The sequence below is a fragment of the Trichinella spiralis genome, assembly GCF_000181795.1.
Source record: "Trichinella spiralis strain ISS 195 chromosome Unknown Scfld4, whole genome shotgun sequence".
NCBI classification, from domain to species: domain Eukaryota; kingdom Metazoa; phylum Nematoda; class Enoplea; order Trichinellida; family Trichinellidae; genus Trichinella; species Trichinella spiralis.
The window spans coordinates 2,556,773-2,572,902 of NW_003526943.1; the positions used below are offsets into that span (position 1 = coordinate 2,556,773).

The following is a 16,130-nucleotide window of genomic DNA, read 5'->3' on the forward strand; positions in this document are numbered from 1 at the left end:
ATAGAAAATTGGGAGAGGGGATCATTTTTCACCCTCGATTGTAATGACTGAATTTGATATAAATTTGTGAAAAATGTTCTACAAGAAAAGTCGCCCAGTTTAGATATATCAAGAGATGTGTTTCATTTCGATTTCCTTGCACTCAATACAGTAGATTTTTATAATGTGTAGGAGTAAATGTGAATACAGTGTGTCACACAAGTCACAAAATTTAAGTGCTTAATACACATATCCAGACTGCTGAGATTAGTCAATCTGCTTTATAAGCGCATTGCATATAACTGTAAAAATTACAGCTGCATTATCCAACAGTAGAGCACTGCAATTTACAAATCTACAGTTTGCGGCAAACTGTAGGCCAAATATTTCTTGTTGAGTGACTCGAAAAAAGTTTTCATTGCTTTTTTATAATAATAAATTGTCCAAAAGGAAACTAGTCAAAACATCAAGCGATTTCGTGGCGTCGACATTAAGTTTATTCAGTTCAAGTAGAAGGAGTCATTGTTGACCCCACTGAATACATCGAGGGCTGAATGGAAATTTTAAATTGCATTCAAATTACGCGAAACGATTGATAAATAAAACAAAGCAAACTTGTTTTGCTTGCATAAAAAATAACTCTCTTTTCGCTCAATTTCAACAAATAAATAAATAAAAGCATACCGTAATTTTCAATATCGTCAGGTAAATCGTAATTGATGACGTGCTGTATTTGGGGGAAGTCGAGTCCTTTGGAAGCAACGTCTGTTGCAACTAAAATATCTTTCGCCCCGAATTGAAAGCTGGTTAATGCCGTAAGACGTTCTTGTTGATCTGTTGAAAAGTAAACAAAACAAAAAAATTTGCATGTTCAATTCTACAAACCACCGGTCATGCACAAGGCAAAAACGCACACCTTTGCCACCGTGAATGGCCACCGCTTGCAAACCTTTGAGTAACAAATATTCTAAAATTCTGTCCACGTCATCTTTCTTTTCCGCAAATATCAGCACCTGAGAAGAAAATATCAAAAATAAATTTAAATTTATCGCAATATTTTTTTGTAAAAAAATATTTTTTACAGGAGGCGGTGTTTTTTCTAAGGCAGATAAAATTTGCATCAGTTTGTCTTCATTTCTTACGTATTCCACCTGAAAATAATTTTAAAAAAATTTACAATTTGATCAACAACTCTGTCGTTTAGAAGCACAAAATTGACTACATCTTGAAGAACATTCAAATTCGCCGCGCCTGCACGTCCCACGTTCACTACAATCGGCTGCACCAGTGCACTTTTGGCAAAATTTTGAATCTTTCTGGGCATTGTAGCAGAAAAGAGCAACGTTTGACGTTGGCCCTGAAATTCAACTTGTACAACTAATTACTTTCACTGGGAATGGAATTTAAAAATTAATGCCCATCTGCACCTTGAAAAATGAAAAAATCGTCCGCACATCTTCTTCAAATCCAAGATCAATCATACGATCCGCTTCATCCATGCACAAATAACGACAACTGTCCAATGTCAAAACTTTCTTGGAAAGTATTTCAATAAATCTTCCGGGTGTGGCTACTACAATGTGCACTCCTCTACAAATTTTCAACCGCAATCAAAATACTATTCTCAATCCATCAACTCGGCTGAAACTCACCTCCTGGCTGTGGAAAGTTGTTCTGAAAGCGAGACACCACCGATGCAAAGACATACGCGCAGTTTCGGTAAATTATCCGCATACAGGGCCTCACAATAATAACAAACAATATCGTAAATTTGTTTTGCCAATTCTCTCTAAAATACGCAAAAAATACCTTTGAATATTAAAATTTTTAATCAAAACATTTAAACTGAAAACTTTTTTATTAGAGCACGCTAATTAACCAGCAACGGCTTTCACTTACTGAAGGAACGACGATTAATCCATATGGACCTTCGTTATCAATGAATGGCAAGCGAATTTGTTGTTCCATGCAGAACATAATTAAAGGCAACACAAAAACAAGAGTCTTTCCTGATCCTGTGTACGCAATGCCGATCATATCCCTACCTTTCAAACTGAAATATACGCACAAATAAAAAGAGAAATAAATACGAATCAATATGTGCAAATTGAAATAAAATACGCTATTGGAAGGCCTTGCATCTGAATTGGAGTTGGAACAGTTATGTTCTTTTTCGTCAACGCGGATAAAATTGATTTTGGAAATTTCATTTCCTAAAATGTGACAACAAAAGCAATTTAACAAGATCATAATCTGCATCTGCATGAAATAAGCTTTAAAAAATGAATTTAAAAATAATTTATAAAAAATTATAAAAAGATGCATTGTTATATGCAAAAATAAAATACTCTGAAACTTCTCAGTGGTGCTGGAATATTTTCTCCTTCGGCAAGGATGCCGTGAAGTTTTCGAAATCGCACGATTTGCTCATAAGTCAAATTCTCAACATATCTCGGCGGTTGCCATCCAGTTCTAATAGCTTCGACATATTTCACATCTTTAGCTATTTCCGCCGCAGCCATCAATGCTACAAACCAAATAATGGATTCATTATTACGTATAAATAAATTTTAATATATACAATAAATGCATTTGCTCACCTGTTCTTCCAGCAAAGCTTTCCAACAACTGTTCTTCCTCTTTGAGCTTCTTTTCGATTGCATCTTCTTTATGCGCTGAAATTCGATGCCATTTTCACAATAAAATGCCAAAATCAAACTGATCAGTGCATACATTCGGTCTGCTTTTTCAGTTCGGTGTGCTGTTCAAGCAATGTAACAGCTGATCTCTCAAATTCTATAGTACGGCCGTATTTTTTTGCGCTGTCCACAGCTGAAGATTCTGATTCGACCATTTTGGCAGTCGAACCAACGCCCTCAGTTCCACTATTTCGATTCAATAATCCAATTTTAACCAACTATAAATAAAAGAGTAAGCACAAACGTGCACGTTTTCAAAATTAAAATGCAAACAAGCCTGCTGCTCACGACGCTTCTTCAACGGTACATACGGTACATAATCTTCATCGTCCGTTGCTAACAACGAATCCGATTCGGACTCTGTTTTCTACAATGAATGAATAAATAAATAAATAAATACTCAATTATAAAACAGTAAACGAACTTACCCTCCTGTAACTTTTCAACTCTTTTCCTGTTTCATCCATTATATACCAGTCAGTGAACGCGCTATTTAATGATTGAATATTAAAATCAAAATTAGCGAATAAAATAACAATAACTAAAAAGTACCAACATATGGGGAAATATGAAAAACCAGTGCAAAACAGAAAACGAATCCATCATCAAAGAATGCAGAATTTACTACAGAAAATGAAAGCAGCAATCAGTGAACAACATCAGACAAAAGCCCCGTCCTCCTCTGCTAAGCAATTATATCAACTTTTAAACTGCATCGGTGCAGAATAGAATAAAAAGGAAAAAGCTTGTAAAAATGGGAAAAAAGTTTAATCAAAATTCGAATCGAGGCACCGCCTTCAAATGGACAAATTGCACTTGGCCGCCAAATGTGAAAAGAAATTGCGAATTTCATCATTTGTAGCAGCAATTGGCAAAACTTTTCCTTTCGAATCAGAACACGGAACAGTTACAGAGCAAAACGGTTTTTTGCGTTCATTCTGCAAAAAATTACAATTAGCAAAAAATGAAACCAAATCAACACTTTCTTCACAACTTGCCTCAAAGAATGCAAAAGATGAAAGATCGCCTGCAGCTTCAGCTGGATAGCCTTGCGCAACAATGCACTGCTGAATTTTAGATTTGAGCTAAAAATTACAATAAAATAAGCCCTTTTTTTGCAATTTAAAAAAAGTGGAAAAAATTCTCAATAATCACAGACTAACATGATTTTTCCAATTAATTAATGAATTCCACCGATGCAGCTGTCTGTAGTATTTCGACCAAACAATATCAGGCGATGTTGCAGTATTTCTGATGCTAACGATCATGTTTTCTGACAAAAATTTTCGAAGTTCCTGAAAGAGAAACGATTTTTTTTACAAGTCTGAACTAGAATTAAAAATGTAAAACTAAGCAAAAAATTTGCGTCATCTACATGTACAGTACAATTATATGCAAATTTATATTGCTTTATCTCTTTTTGTTTGATCTTTCTTCAATCGTATTCAATACAGTGACGCCGGAATGTTTCAAAAAAAAACAAAGAATAGTCCAAAAGATTTTTGGAAATCATACTTTATGAAAACGATCAACTTCACGAAGTAGCTGGTTGATTTCGTCGTGACGTTTGTGACTCAACTGATCCGACTCAATACCGCAAAATATCGAAGACCTTCCGGAGTGCTTTTTGGGAATATTCAACGGTTTCATCGATTCCATTGCACTTTGCATTCGCTTGCCAACCTCGGATGCTTGAGCCGATTTCCAATGCTGCATCACATACTGAAAGTGTTTCATCTGATGAGAATCAACAACAACAACAAGCTAACAAAAAAGCCAACTCGCATCTCACCTGATCAATCATAAAACCACCTTCATGTTGGTCCTGCACCGATGCACTAGTAGATAGTGGAGAATCTGAAAGAAAAAATAGTAAAAAAACACTTTTCCTCAATACAGATATTATCAATTTTGGTGCTCAGGATGCTCGAAAAAAATTACACACTTGAAACTGCTGCCAACGGCTTGGTGACACCGATCAACAGTTGCTTCTTGGAAAGAACGACAATCCGTTCCTTCAAACTTGCATTCTCCTTTTCCAAACTGTCCAACTCCTGCTGCAACGAATCCATCGTCTGCTCATAATGACTAAACAGCATCAACATTAGCATTAGCATTAGCATCAGCATGCACACACTCCACGCATGCCGTCTACAAGGCTGAAAAAGCAAGTATACCGTTCTTTATTTTTGTAATCATGTTGCACTTCGGCCAATTTGTTCTGCAAACGGACAACACGTTCGTCGCCTTCTTTTCCTGAATCCGCCAGTCGTTTCTCGGCAATTTCCTTTCTGACGTGCATTTCAGAAATTTCTTCTGCCTGAGAAGGGAATTTTTTTTTAATTTTAATTTCACACTATTAAACAAACCTTCAATTTCAAAGCTCGCTTTATTTCCATTATATCGCGATCTTTTTTTTCAATTTCTTTCCTCAAACGTTCGCATTCGGCAATATTCTCCTTTCGAATATGAGCACGTTCGAGAATCGGTGGAAATTGTTGCTTAAAATTAGAAGAGAAAAATTATTTTTTTAATAAAAAACCATATTTATTTATTTTTGAATCTTTGAAATTCACTTTCTCCTCCGCTGACTTCTTTTTCAAATTTTCGTCAAACGTATTGCACAATTGTTCACAATACTGGACAACATTTTTCAGGTGAAATCTTGAAAAGAAAATAATAAATTTTTTTCCTTTTAAATATTAACCATTATAGAGAGAAAGTGAGAGAGAGAGAGATATTACTCGAAAAATGATTCTGTCGATTCATTTTTCTCCGGTCGCATTATTTCCAAGTAGGAATCGTTCAAAAATTCTTCCATCATTGAAGCGTCGATTCCATGCACGTCAGGAAGCATGCTGGCTTGTGAAGCGGCCTTGGCGCAACACTGGTTCAGTATTTTCGCCACATTTTCAACCGCATACACATTTTCACTCATCGAGTCCAAAAGCTAAATAATTTCAAAACAGCTATGCAAATGCCTTCATCGGTGAAACAAAAAACTCCAACATGAGAGGAGGTGTGGTCGACGACGAGATCGTCGCCTTTTGGAACTTTCGTCTTGGCCAATACGAGAAATTGTTCCATATCGCCAACGCTGTTCGACATCTTGTTGAACAATTCCAACAGCTTTTCACTGCCACTGGTATCCTGATAAAGAAAACAATAAAAGAAACACCTGATAAATTGAATTAATTAATTACAGCTTACGGTGAGATAAAGTTTAGCACGTTGGAGCTCGAATTGCAACCAAGAAACAACCGACAGTAAAGATAAAAGCATATCAATCAAAACTGCATTCGAATCGAACTGCTCTGCTGTGTAATTTGTTTCGCAAAATTGCTAAACATAAAAAATAAAATCAAATAAAACAATAACATTATCAACAATTATACCTTAAAAAATGCTAACAATTTTTCCATATTTCGCAAAGAACTATTTTCATCTAAATTGTTCTCTTTCAAAAGATTGAAATAATAAGATAATAATCGTTCTTGAGCTGTAATTTCAGAGCGCAATTGAGCAACTTTGTTCAAACGTTCAACGCTGCATCGACTGAGAGCACTGAAAAAAAATAGTTTAAAGTGAAAAAGATAATAACGTTTATAATGAAACAATTCACTTTTCACATTTTCTTAGAACAGCAATTAAACAATGCAAATGATAAATGAACTTCAACGAATAACTCCACTGCTCGCCTTTGTGCGACAAGAAAAGATGCTCTCGTTGAACACCTTGTGGAACTCTTGGAAACTAAAGACAGCAACAAACAGAATTTATTGTATTCTCTACATATGCGTATATATTTTATGTATTTTTGAAATCAGTGCTACTTACAATTCCATTCACATGTTTGATTAGAAGTTTGGCTTTTTCAATCATCCTCGTAAATACCAAATTTACCGAAATGCAATCACTATCACCTGAAAGGAATAAAATGAAAAAAGCTGAAAAAAAGAAGAAACAAAAAAAAAGTACTCACCGCCAGTGTTGGTAAAATCATCCGAGAAAAAGATACGCAAAAACTGATTTTCCCTACGACTATCGTCTAGTTCAATTTTGCACAGTTGACTGTCGACAATCTGAAAATGCAAAACCCCTCATCCCACTACGACTCCATTGTAATATATAGCAGCAGTTTCAAAATCACAACGGATAAATTTACACACATACTTCGGACATTTGACGTGAAGTAGCCGACAGTGACCGGTCATTTGTCGAATCGTCATTTTCATTCGAAATATTTTTCTTCGGTTCAGTCAAAATTGACAACTGATCTTTGTAATTTTGAATCTGCTCCAACAAACTGGCAGTCTGTTGCCTAAATTTCGCAATGATCGACTCACGATCGGCCATCCTGGAATTTGCCAACTGCAATTGTTGTTTGAGCTGAAAAGTAGCAGCATAATTTCATAATTCATATTTTGATCAACTGCATAGAATAGAATCACCATCAAACCTCGGTAATTTGGCCGTGCATCCGGTCGAGTTCCAAACGTAGTTCTTTCTCAGTTTCGCGAGAACTTTCTTGCAATTCTTCGTCGACAACACGCATCTGCTCGAAATCTTCAATCGTTTCCATCAATGTTCGGAGTTCTTCTTCGAGACTCAAATTTTTCGCAGTCAAATGTTCCACCATCTCTTCGGCACCAACAGCAGCATCGACCTGCAAGACGACTATGGTATTGTTCGACCATTAAAATATACCGATGATGAAATTTAATGAGATCAACCTGATCTTTGAGTTCGGTGATTTGATTTTCAAAATCTTCTTCGGCAATTTTCAAACGGTCGTATTTTTTCTGCAATTCGGCCATATCCGCTTTCAAAACGCCCAACTCCTTGTTCAAACGTTCGTTGGTCGCTCGTTCTTGGACCGACAAGTCGCGCACTTTGACCAACGCCTCTTTCATCCGGTCGTTCTGCTGTTCGAGCTGTTTAATTTGATAGGGCGTTGGCGTTTCGGAATTCGGCGCTCCATTTGCGTTCAGTTCATTTTTCAAAATTTCCAACTCGACCTCCAACTCCCGAACCCGATCTTTCACCACATCCAACTCTTGGCAAAGCATCTCGGCCCTCTCTTCGGCCATCTCTTTGTCCAAAGTAGCCATTTCGATCGCCTCGGACACGCCGGCCATTTCTTCCGAATATGCTTCTCTGGATTCGATCGCTTCACGGGCTTCTTTCTTCGCCTGTTGCAATTGTCTCTGCAATTCCGAATGCACCTCGACCATTCGGTTCTTATATTCGGTCAACTGAAAACACACAGAAAATGAAATTATATATATATATACAAATAAATTCCACAGTTGATCAATCAATTTCTACCTGTTGCAATTGAATTTTGCACCTCTCGTAGTCGATCAACTTTTGCTTGTCTTCGTGTCGCTTGGCGCGCAAAGTTTCCAATTTTTCAGACAAATCTTTCACTTCACTTTTCAAATATTCCAACTCAACACCTTCGGCCATGCTCAACGAGACCGACTGCTTTTCGGCCGCGTTGATTTCCTGAAAACAACAATGATCATTTGAATAAACAAAGAAAACCAAAAATATATATATATGTATATTCACCCGTTCCAAAAGAGCAACTTGTTTACTGACACTCAACCGTTGTTTTCCCTCTTCATTCATCGTGTGATGATGGTGGTCATCATTCAAATTTGCCACCTCTGTTCGTTTCGAATCAACCAATTCAGCCGATATTGCAGTTCCACTACAACTGAGATCCTTTTCATCTTCCGTGGTCCGACTCACTTCCACATCTTCAACTTCCTGCTTGCGATCATCCAACGCCACCACATCCGACTGACACATGCGTTGCGTGTCGGATCCCGAACCCTCAGTCGGTGCCACTTTTTCCAACGACGCGCTCTGTTTGACAAATGGACGAGGTTTCTGAAACACAAGCACAAAATCAATTCAATATTTGGCATTTTATGCCGTATTCGTACAAAAACAAGCTGAGGCTCTCTGGCGGATGTCTGCTTCGACCCGGACGACGGTGTTGGACGGGCAATTTCTGAAACTTTCATTTCACTTATTGAAATATACACATCCACATGCAAATATATCTAGTGAAAATATATTTCATCAAAACAAAACATCTCAACCGAATAAACTAATCGAAAATATTTGGGAAATCTCTTCAACTACATCACATGGCATACCCTTTTTTACAAATTTTGGATCACCTTTCGGCCTAGGTAAACCGGATGTCGTCGACGGATTTAATGTTTTAGAATTTTCCGCACCGACAGGTTCATTTTCAATCAATTTCACCTGAATTTCAAAAATTCCAATAATTTTTACAAATGAAAAAAAATATAATTAATTCGAAATTCACTTGTGCCGGACGAACAAAAATTCCATGATTGGCTTCGCATCGAAAATATTCCTTGCCTTGAACCAGGCCGTTGTTTTTGCCTTTCGGTTCATCCAATATCACACCGATCCATTTTCCTGGTGAAAACTGCGTCGTTCCCACGTAGGCAACGATTCCAAGAAGACGCTTGTCACTTAAACAAACTCGATCTCCAACGCGCAGATTACTATTGCTGTTGTCCAAAAGTTGCGATGATGACATTTAAACTAAATAAATATATTTTATTCAATTTTACAACTAACAAAAAATGCAACCATTTTCATTATATTTCATTCACATTTTCACATCATCGTTGAAATATTTTTGTAGCTTTTATTTACAAAAAAATAAAACTAATAACCCACTATGCACTATATACACTTATATCAAAAACGAATATAAAAACGATTGAAAATGTCACGTCTTTCCAGTTAAAGCATACTTGAATTCGGCATTTTATCCTGTTTACAATATTATAACAATTTTAACTTTCACCGTAACTTTCATGATAAACACCTATGCATATCTATTAGTAATTATTAACGAAGTGCATAACAAATGAAATTAATTTCACTCAAGAAATTCAAACGCCACTTTATCAATGAAAATTGTGCTGCAACATGTGCTTAAATGTCTTTCACAACGCATAACTACACTGAAAATTAAATATTCCACTAAATATATTATACAAATAAATATACTTGACAATATTGATTCACAAGTCAATACACATAATACGAAACATTTTTATAGCAAAACCGCAAATAAAAGTAATATTCATTTGCAATCATTTTACTGACAAGAAACTGGCAACAACTTTACACAAAAACTTTAAACTACAATACAAACTTTAACCGTTTTTATAATTCACAAACGTAGTTTCAAAATGTTTTCAAAATTAGTTGAAAAATAATTTACTAAAACATAACTTCAAACTAGCGTTACAGTTGTAAAAGAAAATGATAATGTATGATACTTTCAAATGTTCGGTAGAAAACAAAAATACTACTCCAAGAATACAATACAATACAATAAAAATACGAGCAATGATTATGATGAAATGAAAAACAGATGTTTGCTCAATAATGAACACATAGAATTGAAAATAAATCATGTATCACAATCAATAAAATTAGCTAAAATATGCTATTTTCAAAATACACGTAATAAGTTGTTTTGTTCGCCTTCTCAATAAAATCTAAACTACAATACGTAAACTTATTTGTAAATTCTCAAGTCAGTTCAAACTCAATTAATACTTACCGTATACAAAAAATGTTCTAAATTTGAAAGTTTAATTGTCAGAACAATATAAAAATTTCAAAACATGATGAGCAAAACGAATAAGCTACAGTATGACATTTTTAAATGCAAGATTTATTTTAAATCTTCGTGCATTAAATAATGAGAAACTGCAGAAAAAAATATTGAAACCGATGTCATTTTTATTAAGTCAAAATGCATTTCTTAAAAAAACAAATTTGCAAATAACAAGAATTTCAAATCAAAATGCTATAATGCTCTTTCCACTTTCTGCATTTAAACCACTGTTGCACTTTTATAAAATGAATTTTGCAGAACTATGCATAAAAATATTACATCTTTTTTATGATCAATTTTCCATTTCTTAATCTATTCTTCTTTAAAACACACAAAATTGGTATCATTATGCTCATGATCATGAAAGAAACTGTTCAGCGTTTTGTAATATCTTTTGTTATTTTGAAACAATGAAAAAAGTAAACAAGAAAAAGTCAAAAGTCATTTAAATCATCGTCTATCAATTTGAACCAATAGCCGCAAGCGCACTGTTTGTCCACACCTTTCTCAAGGCACATATATTTTGCTTCTGTTTGATTAGCATCGCCTGGAAATTTTTTGAATTTTTAAAAACGTAATTATCATGCATTTCTGAACCATACATAAACATCCAATATACCGCTTTTGACAAGATGATAAAATAATATTTGGCTCCTCCCGTGTACCTTTTCCTTGTTTATATATTTTCGGTTCGTACCTCTAAAATAAAATTTCATTTTTAAAATGTAGAAATAACAGAATAATTTTCTACTACATCATCGCCCAATATACGGGCCAGAAGGCGACGTTTTTGGATCGCTGTATTTACATCTTCGTCTTGAAAAATGCTTCCTATTCCTAAAGTTTGAGTTTACGTTAAGATGAAATTGATAAAACGCAAAACTTACTGTAAACCTGTGCTACATTATACACTGAACTACACGGAACTTATATAAAATATTAAAGAGCATATTCTTCCTAATTCCATACATTACCAATATTATAATTTTGACGCGTGTTCAAAATAAAAACAAAACCATCTTTACAATTGTTCACGCTTCAATTTGAAAAATATTTTTTAAAATATCTGACAACAAGGCATTTAGTATTAGAAAGTTAAATTTTCAAGTAAAAATTTCCTTTATATTAATTATTTCTCAGGTTATTACATTTATGTTTACCTGAATTAAATCTTTTCGAAAAGTAAGCACTTCTTAATTTGTGATTTTTTAAAATGAAGTGTAGCATGCTATATTTTCGTTATTTGAAATAAGAATGTCAAAATTGCACATTTACAGAATCAAAAAGAAATCAAGTAACAATAACATAAACGATTGTTTTATTGATAAAATAGTTTGAAAAACAACGAACTGTATGATGTAAGTTTGGAATTTTAAATTAATTTTTAGTTACTTTTAAAGTATGAAATCTGTGTAATTAATTGCTTTTTAGCACGTTATCTCTGAGTGGCCGTATGTATTGCGTCCGGATAGGTCAGATTTCGATTTTATGATAGCATCAATAATATTTTTCATTTTATTCAGTCAGAATTGGGATTTTAGTCATAAAAAGTCAGTCATTCATATCAATATCAATTAATGTTAAAAGCATCATGAAATGATATCAATATGATCCGACGATTTTCCCTTTTATAACCGCTGAAAATCAATCAAATCGCAGTGACATTTTCATAATGAACATGACAACGAGAAAATGAAAAACAGTGGATATGTACAATTAGTTTTGATAAGCAATCATCAAATAAAATATAAAAGCGGTATGTTAATTTGCTTCGAAATGCAATGTCAAAACTTAGTTGCACTTTTTTTATGTATTCAATGAAATGTCAACAATAATAAAATTCTCATTATTAGTGCTTTTCAAATAATCATAACTTTAATTGTTCACATTCAGTTTCACATTTGTTGCATAAAAATATTGTTTTCCATGTTTTTATAACTATCAAAGCTTTATAACATAATAAAAAATAGTAATTTGTATTTTGTCGTTAAAATTGTAGTTTCTAGATTGAAAAAGAATAATAAATCCCCTAAGTAGAAGCATCAGTAAAATGCAGTGAATAAAATTACCTTATTTGAAAACACCTCATTATAACGGAATGATAGTCTATATTACATTAATAATAACATTAACCAATTCTTCAAGCATAAGTTTATTAATTGTTATTATTAAAAGACTGATAAAAATAATAAATTATTTTAAAATCCCACTGTTTGTAATTAATCATCAAAGCAGTGCTTTCAAAATGTTTAATTTCTAATCAGTATTCAGTATTACTTTACATATGCAAATGACAAAAAACTCTGCGACATTCTGAAACAGAAATTGGAAATGAACAATTCGCCTTCTTCGCTGCCAATCTGCAAGCACCAATAGCAGGCGAAACCGTTAATTCATACAATACGATCTCTTTTATAACTGGATCTTTATCATGCCTTTGCATCAAGCCATTCAGAAATCCTTCAATAAATTCAAAACAAATCATCATTTTATGTTTATTAAAATAAATTTTTAACTTAAAATTACCCTCTTTCATTAATAAAGAAAATCAACTAAATTTGGGATAAAAAATTTGAAACTTATTTACCGTAACAAAAAAAATTTAATATACATTTTACATAAATTAACAATGAATTTCGAGTGTTACAAGTTAATTTGAAAAACTACCTTTAATTATCATTGAAAAAGTAATTTAAAAATACCTTTCTTAAGTAAATCGAAACTTTTCCAAACTGAACCCATAATTAGAACTTCCAATTTTGGAGAATTTTCTAGATGCATTGCTGAAACAATTGCCAGTATATGAGCACCGAGAATTTTACCAGCTTCCGCAAATATTTCTAATATTAACTCATCCCCGTTTTCTGATGAAGCTAAAAAATTGCATATTACAAAACCCGCTTTTGAATAATGCTTCTTTCTTCTTTCTTTACCTTCAGCAAGAAATTCGCAAAATGATGCTATTTTAGCTTTGGAAAAATTATCGTATAACAATTCAAAAATCTGCTCTTTTCGCGATAACTGGAAATGATGGAGAAGTTTCGCCTTTATACGACTAGCATCATGAGATGATATTTCCAAACCCTCTTCAATAGCAAATACTTTGCGAATGGCTTTTGTGCTTATCCAATATGCTAAAAGATTTGTGTGATATCTTTTTACTAATGCATTTTCTATTAAATATACGCTAATAAATATAAATCTAATATGAATATAAAATACATAGCGGCTGCATAAGCAAATTTAAATAACATATTTATTTAATGTATTTACGTAGCATAATCGCAAAACTTCAATTAACATATGACAAGGAAACAAAACACTCATGATTACGTTATAATTTATGATGTGAAAGGAAATATACCTGATCCATCATCACCGATTAAATGTCCCCATCCTCCACAACCCAAAAGGCGACCTGTGATATCAATGGCACGACAACTCGATCCAGTACCAGATATCAAAACAATGCCATCTATAGAGGGAAGAAAAAAAATAAAATAATCACACACAGAACAATGTACTTTTATATCTTAATGCAAATGAAACTTAACCTCTATATATGATATAGCCGTTTATATGCTTATAACTTAATTAAAAGCAGCAAATAATGCTCTAGTTTCTATTCGCTTACTTTCATCAAACGCAGTAAGAAGAGCACTATGAGAATCACTAATTATGACCACACTTTCAGTTATCGCGGGATAAGCTACAGAAAATTCGGCGACGAATTTTTCATTTCTTTCTTGATCTTCGGCTCCACTCATCGCCAGTGCCTATTAATTTCAGAAATAGCAATATATATGAAGCAAATTATTTTTAATACCAAAATTGATAATTTTGTATTTTTTGGTAAATCAGCAATTTTCAATGCGCTGTATATCAAATCAACGACAACCTCAAAAACCAGAATAGATGAACATAGCTGAAAATAATTTTAAAGATTTTAAAGAATCAATGTTACAAATAAAAATACCAAACGCTTACGTAAATGTTCGTACCGGCACCAGTACAATGTGCTAGAATAGTTCCTTTTTCATTCATTAGTATAAGCGTTGTCTTTGTGGCTCCCCCATCCACTCCAGCGTAATAGATAGACATTGTAAAAACAAGTTCTAATTCTAATCGTCTGCGATGTCCATGCTTAATATATTTGACAAAATTTTTTATCTAAAAATTTGTTTCAAAAATTGTTAAATTTAGAAGCTATGGCAATTATATTTACAACATTCTAAAATTTTAAAACATATTGATAAAAGATTTTAACTTGCATTTCGTTAGCATTGCATTTCATGCAAATAAATTTTTACCTACTGAAATGCATCATTAATTCTACGGAACAGTATTTTCAGTCGAAATTTTTATTAAAAAAACGATACAAAAACATACTTTAAAAATACTGATTATCAATGCAAATAAATTTTAAAAATATACTGTTTAAATAAAACAGTCTTTACACCTTTAAGTATTTTCAAAATAATTATTTACTTCAAAATTACTGTAATCGATTTGGTAACAAAATTTTGTAAGCAAATCAAGGTGAAATCATACGGTACTTATGCTAAAATTTTACACTAAAATTTACATATAATAAACCATGGCCGGTGTTCCTCCTTTTGATGTACCTAGCTTTAACTTCTATGTGGAATCTGTTAAAATACTGCCGAAGAACTTTGTTCATGGAACATATAATATTCAATCTGAAACAGAAGAAAGTACTCGCTCTTCACAACTGTATGAAGTTGAGTTTCCGGTGGGAATGTATAATCCTAAACAACCATTTGAAGTCGAGCGGTTTGAAATCAGAGATGGATCAGGTGAAGATGTTGAAGAAATAGCTGTAGTTCAACAACACGAAGACGATTTCGACGACCGCACTCCAGCAGAAGAGTATACATCTTCAGTTGCATCATATTCAAATGCATCTCCTAATGATGAAGAAGAAGAAGAAGATGATGTTGCATCATCCGTAGAAGCTAATTATTATTTTGAATGAATACTACTATTTTGCTCATATATGTATGAAAGTATATTGATCCCTTTATATTACTGTATTACGTTGTTATATACATATTATACTCTCGTAGATTTGTCTTAATCTGATTAATAGAATAACTTGCATTTCAGATTTCATTTATTAAAACTTATTTTAGTATTTCTGTTACTTCTATGCTGTTATTTTTATGAAATGCAGGGCATGTATATTATCAATTTGGATTTGAATGCAAAAAGTCTATTATTTTCAATATTTGACAAAATTCCCTTTGTATAGTCGTGCGTCGAAAGTTAAATTTTCAAAGTAGGCTACATAGAAATCTCGAACCAGTACACTTAAAATTTTAATGCATTGTTATATTAATGTATTAATATATTACTATAAAAATATTTGATGCTTAAGTGAAATTAGTGTTTGTTACCTTCCAAGCAAAACTTTTTCAAATGTAAACATTACAGTATGCCAAAGAAAATGTAGTTACTAAGGAAAACTGTTGCTTTAGTTTTTTCAGGTTAAATATTAATGTAAAAGATTATATGTTAAAAATTCACTAAAATATTTAAAATCTTTGCTATTTATTATGGCATAACGACTGTTCTTTCTTCAAAATAATTTCACCATTTTAATGAATATGTTTTTATTTAATATTATCATACAATAAAATTTTATTTTTAGAGTGGAATAACACTATTTTATTTAAATGATATGTATCATAAACTTTAAATGATTCATTTTGCGACACTGACTTCATCATCATTTTGTGCTACAGTAT

The 16,130-nt window shown here is 33.0% G+C and overlaps 3 protein-coding genes across 3 annotated transcripts; all 3 read right to left on the minus strand.

Moving 5' to 3' along the window:
• Positions 1–479: 479 nt before the first annotated feature.
• On the minus strand, positions 480–9,264 carry Tsp_00658 (ATP-dependent RNA helicase abstrakt). The gene is made up of 38 exons (XM_003376398.1): positions 9,025–9,264; positions 8,849–8,960; positions 8,639–8,700; positions 8,253–8,576; positions 8,007–8,186; positions 7,412–7,933; positions 7,138–7,344; positions 6,852–7,067; positions 6,661–6,760; positions 6,516–6,625; positions 6,352–6,431; positions 6,074–6,242; positions 5,889–6,020; positions 5,682–5,828; positions 5,423–5,628; positions 5,255–5,342; positions 5,048–5,179; positions 4,856–4,998; positions 4,624–4,829; positions 4,471–4,535; positions 4,194–4,400; positions 3,842–3,973; positions 3,650–3,763; positions 3,495–3,616; positions 3,107–3,167; positions 2,923–3,045; positions 2,713–2,896; positions 2,580–2,654; positions 2,328–2,506; positions 2,101–2,192; positions 1,879–2,032; positions 1,632–1,768; positions 1,434–1,569; positions 1,157–1,336; positions 1,062–1,130; positions 890–992; positions 664–813; positions 480–529 (listed from the first exon to the last, which is right to left on the minus strand). Exons 1-38 carry the CDS (start codon positions 9,262–9,264, stop codon positions 480–482), a joined length of 5,709 nt encoding a protein of 1,902 aa, XP_003376446.1.
• A 1,558-nt stretch (positions 9,265–10,822) lies between these two features.
• On the minus strand, positions 10,823–11,589 carry Tsp_00657 (conserved hypothetical protein). The gene is made up of 5 exons (XM_003376399.1): positions 11,523–11,589; positions 11,250–11,288; positions 11,099–11,199; positions 10,960–11,061; positions 10,823–10,909 (listed from the first exon to the last, which is right to left on the minus strand). The coding sequence occupies exons 1-5, from the start codon at positions 11,587–11,589 to the stop codon at positions 10,823–10,825; spliced, it is 396 nt and encodes a 131-aa protein (XP_003376447.1).
• A 714-nt stretch (positions 11,590–12,303) lies between these two features.
• On the minus strand, positions 12,304–15,050 carry Tsp_00656 (N-acetyl-D-glucosamine kinase). The gene is made up of 11 exons (XM_003376400.1): positions 15,024–15,050; positions 14,959–14,991; positions 14,588–14,593; positions 14,350–14,505; positions 14,189–14,287; positions 13,997–14,138; positions 13,727–13,837; positions 13,296–13,496; positions 13,065–13,226; positions 12,665–12,822; positions 12,304–12,309 (listed from the first exon to the last, which is right to left on the minus strand). The coding sequence occupies exons 1-11, from the start codon at positions 15,048–15,050 to the stop codon at positions 12,304–12,306; spliced, it is 1,101 nt and encodes a 366-aa protein (XP_003376448.1).
• Positions 15,051–16,130: the final 1,080 nt, after the last annotated feature.

Bases quoted from the DNA above. Each gene is read 5' to 3' on its own strand.
- Tsp_00658 (XM_003376398.1), bottom strand. From the start codon at position 9,264: ATGTCATCATCGCAACTTTTGGACAACAGCAATAGTAATCTGCGCGTT. The intron at 5,343-5,422 runs GTAATATCTCTC...TTTCTTTTCAAG, and splicing joins TCGACAGAATCATTTTTCGA to ATTTCACCTGAAAAATGTTG. The intron at 1,769-1,878 runs GTAAGTGAAAGC...TGCGTATTTTAG, and splicing joins GATTAATCGTCGTTCCTTCA to AGAGAATTGGCAAAACAAAT.
- Tsp_00657 (XM_003376399.1), bottom strand. From the start codon at position 11,589: ATGCTACACTTCATTTTAAAAAATCACAAATTAAGAAGTGCTTACTTT. The intron at 11,062-11,098 runs GTTATTTCTACA...ATTTTATTTTAG, and splicing joins ATGTAGTAGAAAATTATTCT to AGGTACGAACCGAAAATATA. The intron at 10,910-10,959 runs GTTCAGAAATGC...AAAAATTTCCAG, and splicing joins ATATTGGATGTTTATGTATG to GCGATGCTAATCAAACAGAA.
- Tsp_00656 (XM_003376400.1), bottom strand. From the start codon at position 15,050: ATGTTCCATGAACAAAGTTCTTCGGCA. The intron at 14,992-15,023 runs GTATTTTAACAG...TAGAAGTTAAAG, and splicing joins ATGAACAAAGTTCTTCGGCA to CTAGGTACATCAAAAGGAGG. The intron at 13,838-13,996 runs GTAAGCGAATAG...TTCCCTCTATAG, and splicing joins TCTTACTGCGTTTGATGAAA to ATGGCATTGTTTTGATATCT.